This window comes from Coturnix japonica, chromosome 32 (genome assembly GCF_054131305.1).
Source record: "Coturnix japonica strain WE chromosome 32, WE-NBRP24, whole genome shotgun sequence".
Classification (NCBI taxonomy): Eukaryota; Metazoa; Chordata; class Aves; order Galliformes; family Phasianidae; genus Coturnix; species Coturnix japonica.
The window spans coordinates 1,256,955-1,276,097 of record NC_140694.1 but is presented as its reverse complement, the minus strand read 5'-3'; the positions used below and the strand labels follow the sequence as shown (position 1 = coordinate 1,276,097).

At 38.8% G+C, this 19,143-nt stretch overlaps 2 protein-coding genes across 3 annotated transcripts; both read right to left on the bottom strand.

The window, feature by feature from the left end:
* Positions 1–28: 28 nt before the first annotated feature.
* Positions 29–11,665, bottom strand: LOC146755429 (kinesin-like protein KIF20B). 2 transcript variants are annotated; one of them, XM_085525561.1, is made up of 10 exons: positions 11,243–11,665; positions 10,362–10,481; positions 8,947–9,142; positions 5,290–6,490; positions 4,711–4,849; positions 3,858–3,980; positions 3,300–3,461; positions 1,980–2,106; positions 1,300–1,442; positions 29–288 (listed from the first exon to the last, which is right to left on the bottom strand). In XM_085525561.1, exons 2-10 carry the CDS (start codon positions 10,476–10,478, stop codon positions 208–210), a joined length of 2,289 nt encoding a protein of 762 aa, XP_085381687.1. In that variant the 5' UTR covers positions 10,479–10,481; positions 11,243–11,665; the 3' UTR covers positions 29–207. The 2 variants fall into 2 exon arrangements, with proteins under 2 accessions (XP_085381687.1, XP_085381686.1); XM_085525560.1 differs by having other exon boundaries at positions 5,290–6,493; positions 11,243–11,664.
* Positions 11,666–12,989: 1,324 nt separating this feature from the next.
* LOC146755428 (obscurin-like) lies at positions 12,990–14,431 on the bottom strand. Its single transcript, XM_085525501.1, has 2 exons — positions 14,134–14,431; positions 12,990–13,506 (listed from the first exon to the last, which is right to left on the bottom strand). The coding sequence occupies exons 1-2, from the start codon at positions 14,429–14,431 to the stop codon at positions 13,127–13,129; spliced, it is 678 nt and encodes a 225-aa protein (XP_085381627.1). The 3' UTR covers positions 12,990–13,126.
* Positions 14,432–19,143: the final 4,712 nt, after the last annotated feature.

Genomic DNA, 19,143 nt, shown 5'->3' with positions numbered 1-19,143 from the left:
CCTTAACCACAATAAAATCCAAACACAGTTTAAGAAAGCTTGTGTTTATTTCAGCCTCAATGGAGTCAGTTTGAAACTGTCAGAGAGACACGGTACACCTATATACAAATTTAAGAACACAACGGAGTAACTGTTACTGTTTATTAACAACCAGTTTTAATAATACGATAAAAGTATGTCCTGAGAAAGGGGAACAAACATGCTTCTTCAAGGTTTTTTAGCTGTTCTGGATCTCAGCCGTCGCTTGATGATCAGATGATCACTTTCCTTCTTTTGTTCCTCAGATTCCTGAAGAAAACATTTCAAAAGTTACTCATCCTTTCACACAAGACTGACAAGCTCTTCTTGACCCACGCAAACATATTTCTTCCCCTAAATTGATTTCAGAATGGAATTTGCTTATTATATTTTATTCAGAAAACTATGGGATACCGAGATCATTTTAATGCAGCTTAATCACAAGGAACAAATATGGAGAATGTACAAAATCCTGTTTATCTTAAAAAAGCACACACATCTGAGGAAAGCCTGAAGGCAGCTTTCATTTTGAAATACTTCTTTTCAAAAGAGTATTATAATACTTGTTTTGTGAAACATGAAGCGTTCAGAAAACATTTTTAGCCTCAATCCCTGTAGCTATGACTTGCCCAGAATTTCAGTTCTCGGTTCAGTTCCCTGTTCTCAGAACTACAGTGAGAGAAGAAATTATCTCATCTTCTTCATCCTCTAACAGAAAAAAAATAACATTTTGGTTTCTGCCCCTATCATTCGTCAAATCATCAAAAAATTCAGAGGGATATTAAAGTATGGGCAAATGATCACTATGCTGAACAGAAAAAGGACTCTAATATAATTAAAAGATGCAGTTCCAACAGAGCAAGAATGTTCTTAGCACAATAGCTGCCGACAGAGTCATGAAACTGGCACATCAGATCCTTTGCAAGTTGGCTTGGACAGATCATAGTTTAAGCATACCTAAAAAGCTGTCTAATTCGTGCTCTAGAAAAGTGTGTAGTAGAATAATCCCACTCCAACACACTGAAATTATCTATGATTCCAAATTAGAAGACATCTCCGTGATTGCTACATCACCTACTTAGTAAACTGTAAGCCAGCCAAACACAGAGATCTTTGAGGACAAACTAAAACAGAACAGCAGGAAGACCAACAAGAATGACTTGGTAGAATAAAGAAATACCTCAGTACTTTCAGCCTCCCCCTGCAAATAGATGAAACCTCCAGTCTGTTCGGACTCCTTAGTAGTTTATTTTAAGCCAAGACTACAGTATAATCGCTTACCGAAGAAGCAGGTATATCTAGAGGGCCAGAAACGACAGTTGAATACAGCTTCCTTTTGGATCGTTTTGGCTTGGTCTCTCCTTCTTCGAGACTTTCACGTTCGTTTGATTTAGGAGAACTTACTGCTGACATCAGCTTCTTGGCTAGAAGAAATTTGTTTTGATACATAAACCAATCAACTTACTGGTTTTGTGAGTCTTTAAATCAATGAATGCAAAAAAAGCTTCGTAACAAACTTGGTTTATAAATGACACGTAAAATTTAAGTGAAAATACTCAGAAATTGTATTTGTTCATCAAGGTTCTTTATTGCTTCTATAGCTGAAACAGTTTATAGCTTCAGGTACGGCAGCTTAAAGCACGCATTAAAATGGAGTATGAAAGACAATCATGGCTCAGAAGTCGCTGGAAGTCAGAAACTTCAGCAGGAGTTAAACAACAGTCCTAACTTTCGTGCTGACAGAAGCACAAGACAGAACCAACTTTCTCTGTATACTTGTAGGTTTTCACAAATGTAATAATGAATCTCTGAAGAGACGAATAAATGCATTTACTTCATAAATCAAAGGACAACTTAACATGGCAGACAAGTCTAAGAACACATACATTAATAGCCTACAGCAGAAACAAGCCATTCTACAGTGTCTAGGAAACATGGAATAAAACTTATTCTACACCAACCTTTAGAGTGTATAATAGAAGGAGAGCTTTGAATAAAATCTCCAACTTTTTGCAGTGTTTCATCCTTCTTTTTAGTCAGTCTTGAAGCACGTACTCGCTTTCTCAGGAAGTAGTCTTTTCCAGATTTCTGTTCAACAGAGATGTGAACATGTGAAACAAGAGCATTGTTTAAACTTCATTTTAGTTCAACGTTATTTTAAGTTGACATTTTGAGCTTTACTACTGACACCTCTGTTCATTATGCTGATGATACCACAACGGCAAGTAATGTAGACAATTTTATACCCTTTAGGGAGTTGTCAAAATCTCAGCTATTTCAAGGCATACGTTTCTTAAAGTTTCTTAATAAGGCAGTAGTTTCTTTAAAAGTAGCTCCCAAGCTGTGGAGTTGTTTCTTACATAAGCTGTTCTAATTACATAAAATAAACAAACATACAAAACAGAAGACAACAGATGGGAAAAATCTACTACTCATACTCTGACCATGCCAAGGATACTGCTATCACATGTGAACATCTGTTTTTAATAACTGCCATGCATATTAATGATATGAACCTTAGTTTAATACAAGGGCTTCACTTACAAAAGCACACGATAATACACTAAAGCTTCTCTTCCCAACTATTCAGTGTGCAATATCCTTCCCTCCAAATCATTACACAGTACAGCCATTACACGCTCTGGGGACAGACTGACTTGCCCTTTGGTTAGCTTATGGAATTTAATAGGAAGAGCTCATAAGCATGTAAGATTCCCATACAGGTATACACGTAAGTATAAGACACTGCTTCTTTCGTGTGACCACACAATTACAGGAAGTCCCAAGCTAGCTTCAAAAGTAGAACAAAAACCAACCATTTTCTCGTCACTTGCAGAGGGTGAATTAAAAGACATGACAGATTTTGTATTTTTCGTGCTTTCACTTTTCACAAAATCCTGGGAAAATAAGACAAGTTTCAGCCATGAAAATTCAAGAAACCTGAGACAGAACTACTGTCTGAGTATTGAGCCTAGCTTGGGATCCGGAAATGCTGTGAATTATCGGAAAAAGCTACAGATGTCCAGTCTGACTGTAGGATCATAAGCATCAAACTGACATCTGCTTATCTGAACTACTGAAAAAATTGAAATTTTAGTAATTAACAGAAATTCTGTTTCTGAAGAACAAAAATAAAATCTGGTGCTTTTTTTGGTTAGTTGCACATGATGTCAATACGACAGTGTTCAAGAACAGAACCACACCCAGAATAAAAAGAGCAGGTACAGGAGTTTTACAGAATTTATGGGTAGCTAAGCAGGTAGGAGGAAAGGAGAGCTGACCTTGCTTGAATCCTTTAAGGCAGATTGTCTCAGTTCTGCTATTTCTGTCTCTTTTTGTATGGCAATAGAAGCCAAAGTTTTGAGCTGTTTTTCCAAAGCTTCTACTAACTGATCTCTCTCCTCACGCCACTTTTGAAGATTATGGTCCTTTTCCTCCAGCTCCTATATTTCATGTTGAAAGAAAAGCATACACAGTAGAAACAAGCAGAATCTTTAAGACAGCCTAGAATTAATAAGTTTTTCATATAGCATAAATAAGGACTCAAGCTGATAAAAAGAGTTTATGGTAAGACATTTCAATTAACATATCGTGATGTCACTCAACAAGATCAGGTTACATGCATGTATTACATACGTATTTACTATGCAGATTATTGTATTTAAAGCAATCTGCCAGTGCTCTGTAGTGACTAATTATTTGAATATCTTTCATGGTCTACCACTAATTTCAGTTGGCCACTTTCATTTTGCTCTATTTTTTTTCTTTTTTGACCTTTTCCCTGTTGCTTGGAAAACATGCATCATTCATGTAATAAAAATTAAGAGCAAGTAAAATACCTGTTTAAGTTGTTGGATAGTATAGTCTTTATAATCCAGCTCATCCTTAAACTGGTTATTAATCCTTTCAAGTTCTTCTATCTTGTTCCTGAGGGATTCCTCCACAGAACGCATCGTGGACACCTGTAATGTAAGCACAGCTCACGGTTAATTAAAAGACTTCTGTAATCCAACCTGGCCAGATACTTCTTTGTTAAATAAAGAGGAATTCACAAACAAGTGCTGAGTAGGAAAACGACAGCAAGTGCAAGGTTACCAAGGAAGACATGAATTCATTTTTAAGCTTCAATTTTCCACCCCAAGCACACCCAATAAACATTCAGACTAAGATCCTGCAAAATGGGTTTTAAGATATCTTCTTGTTTAATAATTAAATTTTAACTATTAACATCACTGAAGCTGAAATTGAAGAAAAAAAATATACACGCTTATATTAAAGAGCCTCTGGAAATTAATCTATTTCTCTTCAAGTAAATAGCGTTCTTCTTCCCAGTTATCAGCGTTTTTTCACAAGACTTAGGTTTTAGGCTTTGGAGTTACCACGGATACCAATGGCAAGTCACCAGTAACGTAGAGATAATAACAAGTCCCCTCCAGAGGCAGATTAGCTATTCTCTTCACAAACCTTATTCCAGACTACCAACCAACTTTACTTTCCTCTGTTCATTATCTATGTGAAACCATGTTTTAACTTCTGGTCCCCTCTAGAGCTTCAATGGCAACTTTACCTAAGATTTGCTGCTAGCCACACTAGTGTGAAATTTCCAGCTTCATAGTTAAAGTTTGAGAAGTTTTAACAGCAGAAAGCCAAGCATAATCTTACAGAAAAAAAAAATCTCAGTTGACTACAAACCTCGCTTTGTACTTGCTGAATTTGTTTCTCGGCATCAGAATGTTTGTCTTTTAGATCTGCATACTCTTCTTCTTTCCTCTGCAAATCTTTTTTCAAATTCAGTACAAGGGCAGAACTCTCAGAAAGAATATTTTCTAGCCTTATGTTAAAAATAAAGAGACAAAGAACATTACTGTTACACATCTCATGGAAACAGCAATTACAGCTTAATCCGTGCCCTGCCTGTTGGTTTCTATTTGTAAATAGACTCTTAAATCTATCTAGACCAGTGACAAGATTTAAACAATTACTTTTGAATTTCAGCTTGCTTCTCATAATCAGATGCTGAAGCAATAAATTATTCAGATGCTATTCTGAGGGATGTACAACAAAACCACCAGAAATCCCCATATTATTCTTTATTTCCTTGCACACTCCTGTTTTCCCTTGGAACTCAAGTAGCATACCAAAGCATCCTAAAGTAGTAGTTTGGCCATTGATAAGCATACAGATGCACTAAGTCGAAGGGATGTTCCCATTAACTATTTTTAACTCTAGTTCATTCTCAAAGGGCTCTAAGTTAACTCAGTGGTTACTTACGATTCTATACGTTGCACTTTCTCCATTTCACTCTTTTCCTTTTCCCGAAGAGAATGTTTCATCTGCTCCAAGCTGTTTTTAAGCTGCATAACTTCTTGAATCAGATTTGCTTCATTGCTACTTAACTCTTCAAACTTTTTGTCTGCATTTGCAGACTTCTCCTGCAGAGTTGCTGTAACTGTCTCCAGATTAACAATAATAGATTCTTTTTCTTTAAGTAATTCATTGAGTTTTGACACATTGTCTTCCATTGTCTTGGAAGCCTCCAGGCAATATTCAAGCTCTCTTATTTTTACCTCACAGTTGGCAACTTCCTCCTGAAATTGTGCAATCACTCTCTGATCTTCTGTAGTCTTTTCTTCAAAGTCCTGAGTTTTCTTTTCTATTTGCTCATGTAACTGATTCACAAGATCATCTTCCTGACTAGTGTGAGTTGTAATCTCACATAGCTTCATTACAAGTTGATGATTATGATTTTCAGCATTATTCAGTCCCGCCTTTAGGTTTTCATTGTCTTGAAGCAGTGCTTTGATGTGCTGACTTTTTTGTGAGGAAACATCAACAATACTTCTGCATACTTCCCAAATCCTTTCAAGACTATAGTTAAAGGAGAGGTCCTGCACAAGATCTGAGATGGAAGAAGTCTGTGACTGAATGCATGCAGAACTAATTTGAGATGTCCCTGGCTCATCTTTTTCACAGTCTGAGGAATCCTTTACACTGACAAAGTCAGTACCGATGGCGTGAAACTCTAAGTGACATTTGTATAATTCATCTAATTTGGTCCACATTTCTTTTACTTGTGACACTTTATCAATTATACATTCTTTGGCAACTTCTATGTTGTTAGTTAGTTGGGCATTTTTGTCTTCTAGTGTCATATTTATAGATTTCTGTTCATCCAGTTCAGAAGCAATTTCCCGATAGTCAGCTTGACCCTGCAGAATTTGTTCACGGAGGGCATCAGCTGTTTCTTCAGAAAAAGAAAGCTGAATACGCAGGCTTGTTACCTGCTTACTGAAATCTTCTTTTTTATTTTTTTCTCTTCTGCATTGTTCTTCAAGCACAGTTAAATGATGCTCCAAGATTTCAGTTCTTTCCCTCAGTGCTAGTACTTCCTTTCGGTACGCGGAGCACTTTTGTTTCATGTGTTCAATTTTCTTTTGCTCTACTGTGTTCTTTTTCTTTCTCTCATTTACAACTACTGTAAAACAAACAAACAAACAAACAAAAAAAAGGGAAAAGGAATGTAGCTCAGATTGATTAAAATCATTATTACATAGCAGTTCACAACACCAAGTAGCAACTTCTAAGTGAAAAACTGTCGTAATATGCAAGCCATGCCCTCACATCACATAGTATTTGATACTAGTGAAGGAATTAAAGTTCTCTGGACACGTAATCAGGTGCCTCAGATTTCTATACAGAATTAACAGCAAAAGGTTTTCAGTCTGGAAGAACACATTTACCATGGCACTACTCAAAGCTTCCACTCCACACCAGTAGAAAATCTAATTAGATTTAAGAAACATGGGAACGAGATAGATAATTCACAGCTATATTCTTTCTATCTTCCGTGCTTCAGCAATCCCTATAAGGCAGCCAGGAATCACTCCATCTACATCTAAATGGTAGATAAAGAGTTCTCTAAGAAATTTCAATCCAACTCACAGTCCTCTTACTTTCAAAAGAAAGATAAAACCCTGGACAAGTTGATCACTTAAGTGTTGATATCTGTCTCTCTTATTCAGTTGATCTCTAAACAAAATATGAGGATTCCTACTTCTGTCCACACTTACTCTTTTGCATATAAAGTTCACTCATAAAGTTGTACAAATTTGCAGATTCAAGTTTCCATAAATATTCCATTAGCTTGGGGCTGTATTATTCTTTAACTGGTGAGCAATTACCTAAAATCACATGCATTTTCTTTCTATCAAAAGCAACTTCTGCTGTATTTCATCACTGCTTTAGAATCCAGTTATGTCCATTCCATAATATGCATACTTTAAGTATTAGAAAAATAAATATAAGTGAAGACTTACTAGGGATTGGGTCACCACAACAATATATTCCATGGTGATTCTTGTACAGTCCTTTTATTACTACAACTACAGAAATGAAGAATTTTATAGCGCCCACGTGCAGCCTGCATTACATACAGATTCACATGTACTGCATGGAAACAGCCTCTTAACTCATCTAAGGAGTTTTATATACAGCCCTCAACTGATTTAAAAGTCATACTGAAGAAACAGTATGCAGTAAGCAGTGGCATATTCCACCCCAAACCAGGTTTTGGTTTTGACTGCTGCTCCCAGCAACACTAGTGAGGGGAATATGATTTATAAGTAATCTAAACACTTTATGCTGAAAAGAACAAGCAAGCACTAAAGCAAGATAAATAAGACTAGGGAGAAGATGTGTAATGTTCAGTCTAGAAGCTCCTTACAGAGGAAGCAGGGAAAAAGCATTATTACAGAGCATAGGAAACAAGACCTAAAAGCTCAGAGAATGGTGTAAATACCCTGAACTTGAAGCTGAGATAACCTAGCATCTCCTAAAACACTTTTGCTCGTGCTACTTATATAACTAATTCTACAAAAGAACCAGCACAACATACCTGTGCTCATTGTTCTACTGTGTATATTTAACATAGCTAAAGAATATATACTAAGCGGTTTTTGAAATTGGACGCTATTAATACTCACAAATAGAAGAAAATTTTAACATGATTGAATACTCAGTACTTCTTAACAGAAAACTTCATGCTGACATTGTGACTATCAGCTACCCATTTTAATTCCTATGTGGAGCATTGCTGTCATTAATTTTTAAATGAGAGCTTTGGTCATATGATTAGAACAAACCCACTACTATTTGGAGTATGGAGGAGTCCACATCCCTCCCTCAGTCTCTGGTAAGATGCATATTCGTTATGCCATTCAGTGGTCACATTAGGATTCAATATTTATGCCAAATAAAGGCAGCAGGGACAAATCATCCAAGAACAGCATCTCATCCAAAGAAGGCCTTGACTTTCTCCCTTGCACATATTTTGCAAGAGGAATACAGGAAAGGAAGGGACTACAGCTAAGTTTTAGATTTTCCCTTCTACATTGTATATGCTTTCCGTAATTCTAGGAACACTGATGCTCAGCTGTGCCCAGAAGTGAAGTTAAATGCATCAGAGCTTATCCAAACCATTTTGCTCAAATATTGCCCATGAGTGAGCAATTGGCAGGTCGTCAACAATTTTGATAGTTGCTTCAGGAAAAACAAAACAAACAAACAAAAAAAAGCACTTGAACAGCTGATGCTACTCAGAAGATCAGCAACAGCAGTTGAAACAATCCTAAAGAAACTGCTTTAAAACTATTACCAAATCTGCAAGTGCATCAACAGATGAGGAAAAGCAGCAAAAAGGAAAAATATAGTGCAAAAAACTTTTATTCTTAAGCATTCAAAAATGAACAGCATAGGACCTTCTGAAAAAGGGATATTTACATAACAGTTACTTCTATTTACAGTTTAACACAGTGGCTTTTCTCCTTATACCATAAGGTACGCGCTTCACAGCCTTTTGCTTCCTATCCGGAATAGGAAGCAATTTATTGTTTTGGAAGACACCCTGTTCAACGATGGAAGAAACTGTACCTTTCTTTGGAGGTGGCTCTTCCACAGTAGGCTTATCCTCGTCAGTACTGCGCTTTCTTCCCACTTCCAACTCAGTTTTCTCTTGTTTCAGTGCTTTAACTGAAAGCACTGAAAATTGGCTGCTTTCAGTTCCTTTATTAGTGTTCTCTTCTGCCGGTTCTGCTTTAATGGTAGTTAAATGGTAGGTAGTCTTTTCCTGTATTGATATAAGATCAGTTACATTGAAGCTTAACAAAAGGAGCACTTAAGTCTCAGTAATCTTCTGTAGGCAAATATTTACACAAAACCATACAGCTAAAATATTTACCCGGTGACTCTATAGACATCAGTTACAAATCTCAATAGCAGACAGAACAAGTACACCTTCAGATAATGACAAGTGCAATACTCGGTAGAGTATACAAGGGAAAGCAAGAGCCTAGCAGGTTACAAAGTAAAAGACTTGCACACAATCAAGAGTTTACCAGTTTATCAAAGAATTTCCTGTTTCCAAGAAGTCAACAAAATTACAAACATGGTCAAAGAGCAAATGGTCAGCTCTCATACAAGTTCATCACATCACACTTCTGCTAAGCTGCTAAAATCACTTTCATCGTGACAGATAGAATCCAACCTTAAAGCTTAGTCAGCTCTGTCACGCATATTTTAGATTGTGTCCTTGACCACAAGTGAAGCTTCCTTACTTACAAGATGACGATTGTTAAGCCATGCTGGCACTGCCAAGGACTGATTATTCATCTTTAGTAGCTTATGAAAAGAAAAGCCTCAGAAGTGTTCAGGCCACACAATCTCACAGATAGAGTTGGAGCCTTGTTCTTGGAAGAAGTAATAGGTGAGGACATGACTACTCATCACAGTCAGCTTTAATACCATGGAAATACTAAGTTGCAGTGATGCAGACAGTCAAAGACTAAGAAGGGTCAAGTTGCTAAGCTTACAAGGTTAGAGATCTGAGTGACAGAATTAACTATAAATGTTTTCAGAGCTACTTCAGGCTACCAAACATCAAAAAATGAACAAAAACCACCAAAAGTGGTATGCACACATACTTAATCAAGCTAGTCTTCACATATTCAGTAGCTCGCAGTACATTAGTCAGGATAAAGTTTTATGGACTGCATAGAACGTGGAGATATCCTGACCATTCATACTCGTACTTCCAACTCTACTCAACATAATTGTACTGTTGCTCTTCCTCTGATGTAGGAGTGTGAGGCAGGAGTTAGTGGAACACACTGATATTTTTGTTGTTTGTGTTAACAGCAACTACCTTCAGATAAATTTGAATTGTTTACAATTTCAAGCGAGTACCAGCTACATACAGAAAATCAGTTTTCCAAAAATGTGTTGATTACAAGCATAGAATTAGTGTTTTCCTTTTTTTGTATAAGGATACGGAGATGTGTAAAACTCACATAATCTTTTACTTTTTCTTCTAAATGAGATTTTAAGTCTTGTAGCTCTGTAATAATGTCATCTTTCTGCACCACGATGTCCATTAGCTCTCGAATCCTTTCATTTTGTGCATTCATTTTCTTTGAAATAAAAAATAAAAAAAATTCAGTCATCAGTTTCTAATGGAGTGTTAAGTAGCTGAATTACACAATGCATTAAAGGCAAATTCAGTTAAGCTAAGCTCAGTAAGAAATCTATTAATGGAGCCTACTGGAATAGCATTTTAAGCTACCACAAGTTGGTATTAAAACAATTTTACACAACATCTTCTTGATAAAGTTACCTCAGTTGCTTCTTTAAGTTGCTCAACAGACTCATCCAATTTAATCATCTGCATTTCAAAGTCTGTAACACACAGAAAAGGTTGTATTACATAAGTAGCCAATAGATAGTTTATTAAGTAAACAATTTTTCCAGATATTCTAATGTTTAGGTAGCTTTTGAACAGATTAATTAATTTGCATGTGGTCTTCACTTATTGGGAGTGATTCAAAAGTTTTCTATATTTCTTGGAACGAAAACATTGCATCAACAAGGCATAAAGAAGAGTAGAGATTACAATATAAAAGTAAAAATCAAGATATAGACATTGAACCCCATACTTACGAAAGCGTAAAGCTGCTAGTTGCAGTTTAAAGGAGAGGGGGAAAAAAAAGAAAAGAAATAACCAAAAACCGTGGAATTGCTGAACCTGAATATACACAAGGAACAAACTATCACTTATCTACAGGCTATGGTTCCAAAGGTAGAACATCTCCTCTAATTCCTACTCAGACTGGTTATTTCTCTTTTAGATTAATGAACTATTTCTGTCTTCTACCTTTCACATCGCATAACTCACCTTTGTTCTTCTGCATCAGCTCTTCTTCAGTTTTAAGTAGTTTGGTGTTTTTCTCTGTTAGCTCTTCTTTGGTCTCCATCAGTTCAAAGTTAGTTTTCTCCAGCTGCTTTTCAAACCAGCCAGTATCTTCCTTTGGGTCCCCCAGGGATCGATGGAACTATGTGCTGCCTCAGCTTGCTCTTTAATATCCATGACATCATAATGCACAGAATCAAGAATGCCCTCAGGATCAACACAGGTGTCAGGCACTATGCTATGTTCTCCACCCTGAAACGTAATTTATAACCAGTTAAAACTGGTGAATAGCTGACTACATAATAGCTGTTATTTCTACAGATAGTCTGGATAGCCACTATGAAGACAGCCATACAAGAAGTTTTTAATTTCAGCTTCAAAACCCACCTCACAAATTCACATACAACACGACAGTGATTCCTATGGGGGGAAGATAAGTGGCATTCTAGTAACAGCTAATATATTTTATAGTATTTGATGACCACGCTCCCTTTTTTTTTTTTTTTTAAAAATATTACCCCAGATTGATCTCCTTCAAATTTAACGTACAAGTTCGGACTCCCCTTTTCTTTGTATACAGCGTAAATTTTCATTTTGTGTTGCAGAAACAAGGAAAATGCCCAAATTCCCAAAGCTTTCTGAAACTGTTCTTAAGGCTCAGCAACTATTCCTGCTAGATGAAGAATAGATGTATCTTGCTCATCATACAGCAACACAGCATGCACTTCTTTGTAAACAGCCTTGTGTTTCTACAAGATGTGCCCATAACATTTAAATAGTAAAAAGGAAAATATTTAAGGGAAAAAAAAGAAAAATACCAGGGTGTCATGGTTTAATAATTTTGTAATTTTGCTATCAGTATTCCTCATCATAACGTCATATAAAGCATGAATAATTTTACTGCTCCCGAACACTTGCAGTATATTGATGATATTGTCATGTGGGGCCATACAGCAGCAGAGATTTTCAAGAAAAGAAAACAGATAATCCAAATTCTTTTGCAAGCTGGTTTTGCCATTAAGCGCAGCAAGGTGAAGGGATCTGCCCAGGAAATCCAGTTCTTAGGTGTAAAATGGCAAGATGGGCATCGACACATCCCAGCAGATGTGACTGAAAAAAAATCACTGCTATGTCTCCTCCCACCAACAAGACAGAGACCCAATCTTTTCTGGGAGTAGTGGGCTTTTGGAGAATGCATGTCCCAAACTACAGCCACATAGTGAGCCCCCTCTATCAGGTAACACAGAAGAAGAATAATTTCTCATGGGGTCGTGAGCAGCAGCAGGCTTTTGAGCAGAGAAAACAAGAGATAGCCCGTGCCGTGGCCTTGGGGCCAGTATGGACAAGACAGGATGTAAAGAACATCCTCTACACTGCTGCTGGAGAGAAAGGTCCCACTTGGAGTTTGTGGCAAAGAGCTTTAGGAGAAACCCATGGCCAACCCCCGGGACTTTGGAGTCGAGCATATAAAGGGTCTGAGGAGTGCTACACTCCAACTGAGAAAATCTTAGCTGTGTACGAGGGGGTTTGGGCTGCTTCTGAAGTAGTTGGGACAGAGGTTCAGCTCCTTCTAGCACCTCGCTTGCCTGTGGCCCCCCTGTCACGGACACAGGTAGATTTTTGTTTAAACCGTGACAACTACCCAGAATGCAGCATAAGGGAATTTTTGCCCAGAACTCTGGAGGACTATTTGTAACTCAGAAAGGTCAGAGATAGAAAGTTCACACTGATTTCTGGGTCACCAGCCTCACCGTACATCAGCATTTTTGGTTTTTAAATGATACATAAAGTTCTCAATGGCACTGCTCTAGTTGGTAGTTCTTTCCCTTTCCATGCAGCTTGCTCTGTGCATGGCTTGTGAACCGCTATTCAGGCCAGACAGCTGCAGCCCCAAAGACCTGCCATAAATGTACAAATTCTACCAGGATAATGTCTTGGGAGTGGAGAAACAGGATGCGCAGTCATATGGCTCTCACACATACCTTGTACAACCAGCTTGGCTCTGGACTGGGCATCACCAATGTCACAGGTGTACACGTCACTGTCACTTTTCTCCAGATTTTTTATGCACAGCTGCAGGTCTCGTCCTTTCTGTGCCCTCTTGTATTTCCTGCCAGGCCTGAGCTCAGCAATGACTTCCCTCCATATGACGAAGGATGCGGCTTTCTCGCTCTGACATGTAAAAAGTGCACTTCCACTTTCTTCAATTTTCACATCTGAAAGTTCCTTGATAAAGTAGTTAGGTTTTTCTGGAAGGAAAAAAAAAAAGGATGAGGGTGTAGGACAAAGGGATTTGTTACCCCAACAAGTCCCAAGCATACAGAGGTGCCCTGAATCTCCTTTGCCCTCATTTCAGAATATCACATAGAGATGCAAAGAGTCTAAGAAGACCACAGAGTCCACCCATTTACATAGGTTTGATAATTCCAGTAGATATCTGGAAAGTTCAATACCATTATACATGCGCTGGTAGGATCTCATCTGATAAACTGCATATAGTTTTGATTACATATATTCAATAATTCAATATAGACTAATTCAGATTGCCATCTTTTCTTGGCTCACTAACAACCAAGATCATAGAACCATAGAATGATAGAGTGGCCTGAGTAGAAAAGGACCTCAAAGAGCATCTAGTTTTAAACCCCCTGTCAAGGGGCCACCAACCACCAGACCAGGCTGCCCAGATCCACATCACACTGGAGAATCATTCAGTTTCCAGATTATTTTAAGGAAAAGATTTTAATCCATCATATTTTCTGAAAACTAAGAATTGATCCTGCTCAAGGAAACAGAAGAGAAAAACATCACCCACAGGCTGCAGATATTTACCTCGACTTCTCTACATGCCATCCCCAGTGTGCTTTTCAACTCACCTTGCACAGTGACCCTGGCTTTTGTTATGGAATCCTCTGTCTCACAGGGGTACTCCCCACTGTCCTTGGCAGTAGAGTCATGGATGATCAGAATGGCCCCACTTCCCTCCTGCTGCAAGTCGTACTTCTGGCTTTTTCTGATTGCTTTGCCATCCTTGTACCACCTGATGTTCAAATCCGGTTTTGACAGCTCACAGCTCAGGCTGATGTCCTGCCCTGCTGCTGCTGTCTTATCCTCCAGCTGTTTTGAAACCTCAGTAGGTTTTCCTGGAAGAAAACATTGCTTTTTGAGTAACATACACTTAGGGTAGGATGCCTCTCTCAAAATACATGCATCTACATGCTGGAGATAAGTTAGAGAGGCACTTGCAACAGACGCCATCCTACAGCCAGCAGTAATCTGCAAAGTACAGACAATAGAATTCCAGGCACCATTAATTCTCTCTTAAATCTACCCAATTGAGGATGATGAACCATGTCTGAAAACTGCCTCTTTCTTCTCTCCACTCATCACACTGGGAGCCTCGGATGATGCTCTCAGATGCACATGCTCTAGATAGGAATTTGTTGTACAGCTAGATGATGTGAAGGCCATCCCTTCAGCTTATACTTAGAGGATATTTGCTCCCACAGTTCCCTCAACAGAGCATTCCTGATTTACTGTTAATGGAACAAGCTGTAATGAGATGCCCATTTCCAACACTACCCCAGTGTTTGGGTAGTTCTCACATTTGTGTAAAATGTTTTGTCCTTTTACTTATTTTTAAGAGAAATTCTCAGTGCTTCAAGGTTCAAGTAGAAGGTTGCTATTCACTTTAACCATATTATGAGTTAGCTCTCACGACAATCTTATCAGAAGACAGTTGAAGGAATCAGACCCCAGAATCTCTCCCATCTCATTACCTTTCACAGACAGAGAGGCTTTGGAGGTTAGACCACGGGCAGTAAAAATGACTTCCCCAGCATCAGTAGGAGTCACACTTTTGATAAGGAGAGTATATTTCCGACCCACGTTAGAAGCTTTAAATCGCCCACCACTTTCCACTCTGCTTCCATTCAGTGTCCACTTGAACTCATCAATGCTTTCATGGGACAGAATGCATTCAAAAGTACAATCTTCTCCCTCCTGGATTTCAGTGTTTTTCAGCAGTTTGGTAATGCCACTATTCAGCTCTGGAAGGTAAGAGATAGGTTAGTATGAGGTTTATATGGAGAAAAGGCATTTGTGACTGACATGAGTAGCAGCACTGGTGTTTTAACTCAGGATTTGCAGAACATGGCTGCATTCCTTACTGATGTATTCTCTAAGACATTCTCCACTCAGAATTACCAGAAAGCTATAAAAAAAAAAGAGACGTGAATCTCTTGGCTTTGCTCTGGAAGAACTACAATTAGAGCAGCTCAGTCCATGGAGCAGAATGAAGATTCAATGAGCTACAGAGGGAACAATCTAACAGAGAGGACAACTCTAGGATGCTGCATGAGAAAAAGGGTTTTGCCTATGACAAGAAATTAAATGTTTCTATTAGCTAATTTGTTACCATCCTACCCCTACTGGTGTTCAAACCATTTCTCCATTTTAGGGATGTTTAGAAAGGAAATATTTCCAGGACATTCTTGATGTGTTTGGTGATTTTCATGGCAAAATGAGATACATTTACATCAAAAGCAATGGGAATTTTCCAGACATCACTGTGCTAAATTGCAGTAATACACTTCTATTGTAGAAACTATTAAGGCTCGTGGGGGAATAGGTGTAAGACATAGTGACCACACTGAATGTGCTTTCAGCACTCCTTTACTTTCCACAGTACTTACCCTGAATGCCGACCTTTGATTTGGCAACATCACGGACAATATCACAGGTATAGAAACCTGCATCTGACTTCTCGAGGTCATGGATAAGGGGACATAGGGTCTTCCCAGACTGTACCAGCTCATACTTGTTGCCAGAAGCGAGCACAACACCGTCCTTCTTCCACACTGGTTTGACCTTCTCTTTAGAGACTTCACATTCCAATTTAATCACACCCCGCTCCTCACCAAAAACATCATCCAAGGACTTCACGAAGACAGCAGGCTTCTCTGCAATTAAAAAGGCAAAACAGAACAATGTGATACAGAAGTTGAGACATTTCCAGTTGCTTTCAGATTTTTAAAGAGGGATAAATAAATCTTTACCAGCACTGACGACACCAATATAGAACCTAAAGCGGTTTCATGTGTGTTGACTGAATGCACTTTATGGAATTCTGAACTAATCAGTAGGAGAATACAGGGAACAGGAGGGACAGCCTGCATTGCCTTGGGTGGGACTGATATCATATGAAGTAATTGGGATGCAGCTCTTCTAAAGCTGGAGAGCTGGCATTGCCCTCACATGGAGCAGAGCTCATACAGCAGGCCACAGGATTAAGAGGATAAGCTGCTTAACACTTTTGATTTTCCTGTTTTATTGACTCCTTTTATCTGTCTTCTATTTCACACATCAGATGTTTACACTGGGGAAAAAACTTCCACCAAATGCAAAAGAAAGGAGAAAGAGGAAATCCTTCAAACTCTGAGCGCATAGAGTAAAAGAGCTTAATTGCTGGGGAGAGCAGATTAGAATCACAGTACCCTTAGAATTGGAAGAGACCCTTAAAGGCCATCTAGCCCAGCTCCCCTGCAATAAAAAGGGACATTCACAGCTAGATCAGGTTGCTCACAGCCTGGTCATTAGTCATCCCAGAGGCAAAACACACACTGAATGATCTCTCCCTGCAGTCATAAATCCTTGGAGACAACAGCATTGACACTGCATGTTACTGAAGCAGTAAAAGAAACTGCTCTTGTAACTCTCCTTGTGCTAAATAAAATGATGATAAAAAGCAACGGAATGCTTTGGCAGGACACCAAAACCATCCTCCTTCGTTGATATCTGCTGCAATGGAACCTTCCACTGGAAGAAAGCCTCTGATGACTTTTCACCCCAGAGAGGTGAGCTTTAGAAGCAGGACTGCTGCACAATAGAATGAACTGGAGCTCCTTAGCATCTCTTACATCCAGGAGGGGTGTGATCAGACCCACCTCTCACCTTCAGGTGCGCGCTTTCTGACACCTTGTCTGACTTCACTGTCACTGTGCCAGCATCCTCAGGCTTAACCTGCTTCACTGTCAGTGTGCAGCAGTTGCCAACGTTCTTGATGTCATTGTAATTGTTGGTGTAAAGGAGGTTGCCATTCAGGAACCATTCCATGTCCTGTCATTATGGGACAGCTCGCAGGAGAAGACAGCAGAGCTCTCTTCTTCAATTTCCACATCTTGCAGGTGCTTCGTTACTTCTACATTGCGGGCTGTGGGGAAACAAGGTGAACTGTTACCACTGTTACTATAAAGCATACTGGGATGTGGTAGAATGGTTGGACTAGATGATCTTTGTGAAATCATCTATGTGAAGATTATACATTTATAAAGTTAGCAGGAGAGAACGGCAGAAATCAACCTCAAGAAGAGAAATCTGAGGTGAAATAGGACATGGAAGAGGCCACCCTCCCTGCTCATACCTTCAGCTGTCAGCGTGGCCTCAGTCTCTGCAATTCCTGCCTTGCACTTGTACACACCAGCATCATCGGGCTTCAGCTTCAGAATTCTGAGCTCTGCTGAATGCTTATCCCTCTTGATCTTGTACTTCTCAGAGGGTTCGATGGGTGTGTGGCCCTTGAACCATTTCACAACCTTTGGAGAAGGCCTGAAGTCACAGGACAGGATGACAGAATGATGTTCCAAAGCTGTCTTGTCCTCCAACTTCCTGGTGATTTCTATATGGTAATCTGCAAAGCAGGGCTGGAAGAGAAGAAAGGATGAGGACAATTGGAAGAAGAGGAAAGTCTCTTGCGTGTATTCAATTCCAATTAATGTCATGTTCACAATGGTTTTCTGAACCACTCCAAAGATAAAACAAATGATTGTCTATAGGGAATGCCATTGACTACATTTCTATAAAGTAATACTGTATATTATCTACCAAATGCAAGGTCCAGCTCTTGTTCTGTGCTAATTAAATTGCTCCCATTTGTTGAGGCTTTTATTCAAATAAGAGTGAGTTGAAAATATAACAAGTACTTTCAGGATGTGAATGGAGACTCTTACGCTGGGGACAACAGCAGATAAAAAGCCTGCAAGTTTCTTTCAGATGAAATCAATGACAAACTGCATCAAATTTAGGTGCTACCAAACTTAACCTTGTCTAGTTCAGAAATACAATTAATTTCACCTGATCTGACTTCTTTGGTATAGCCAAGGACAAAACCTCAGCTCTGTAGATCTGAATAGTAAGCACATCACAGCTATTCAAACAGATCTTTTACTGAGATGCAGCTGTCTCATTTAGTGTCCAACGACTTTGAACTGGAAATGGAGCAGACCCTCCAGACACACACACAATATTTCAAAGACCCCAGTGAAGGAAGACTGGACATTAATTAATTCTTCATCTTCATGATGTAAACCAAGCGTGGATGTGTTACCTCTGACAAGCAGATTGGCTGTGGATTTGGATTTGCCAATTGAGAACTGAATGGTGCTTGTCATATCAGTGGTGGTTTTCGGTATGGTCAGCTGGTGGATGGTGCCTTCTTGCTGCATAATCAAGTTTCTGCCAGCCTGTAAGACTTCCCCACGTAGATACCACTTGGGAGGTTTCACAGAAGGAATGGATATCTCGCATTCAAATTTGGCTTTTTCAGGCTCAGTCACATAGTCATCATACAGCTCCTTTACTAGATTAATGGATTGCTCTTTAAGAAGGATGGAACAAGAGAAAGCAGAGATTTAGAAGGAATGTAAAAAACCCTTACATTATCACCCTACTTACTCACGTCAGCATTACTGCACATGAACACTACACCCATCAGCTCAGAATGCCTTGAAACATCATTAAAAATAATAGAAAGAAAAGAATGTTGTTAATAAGTCAGACAATAAGATTGACAACCTGAAAAGAGCCCAGATCTTCTGATTCCCAGTCCA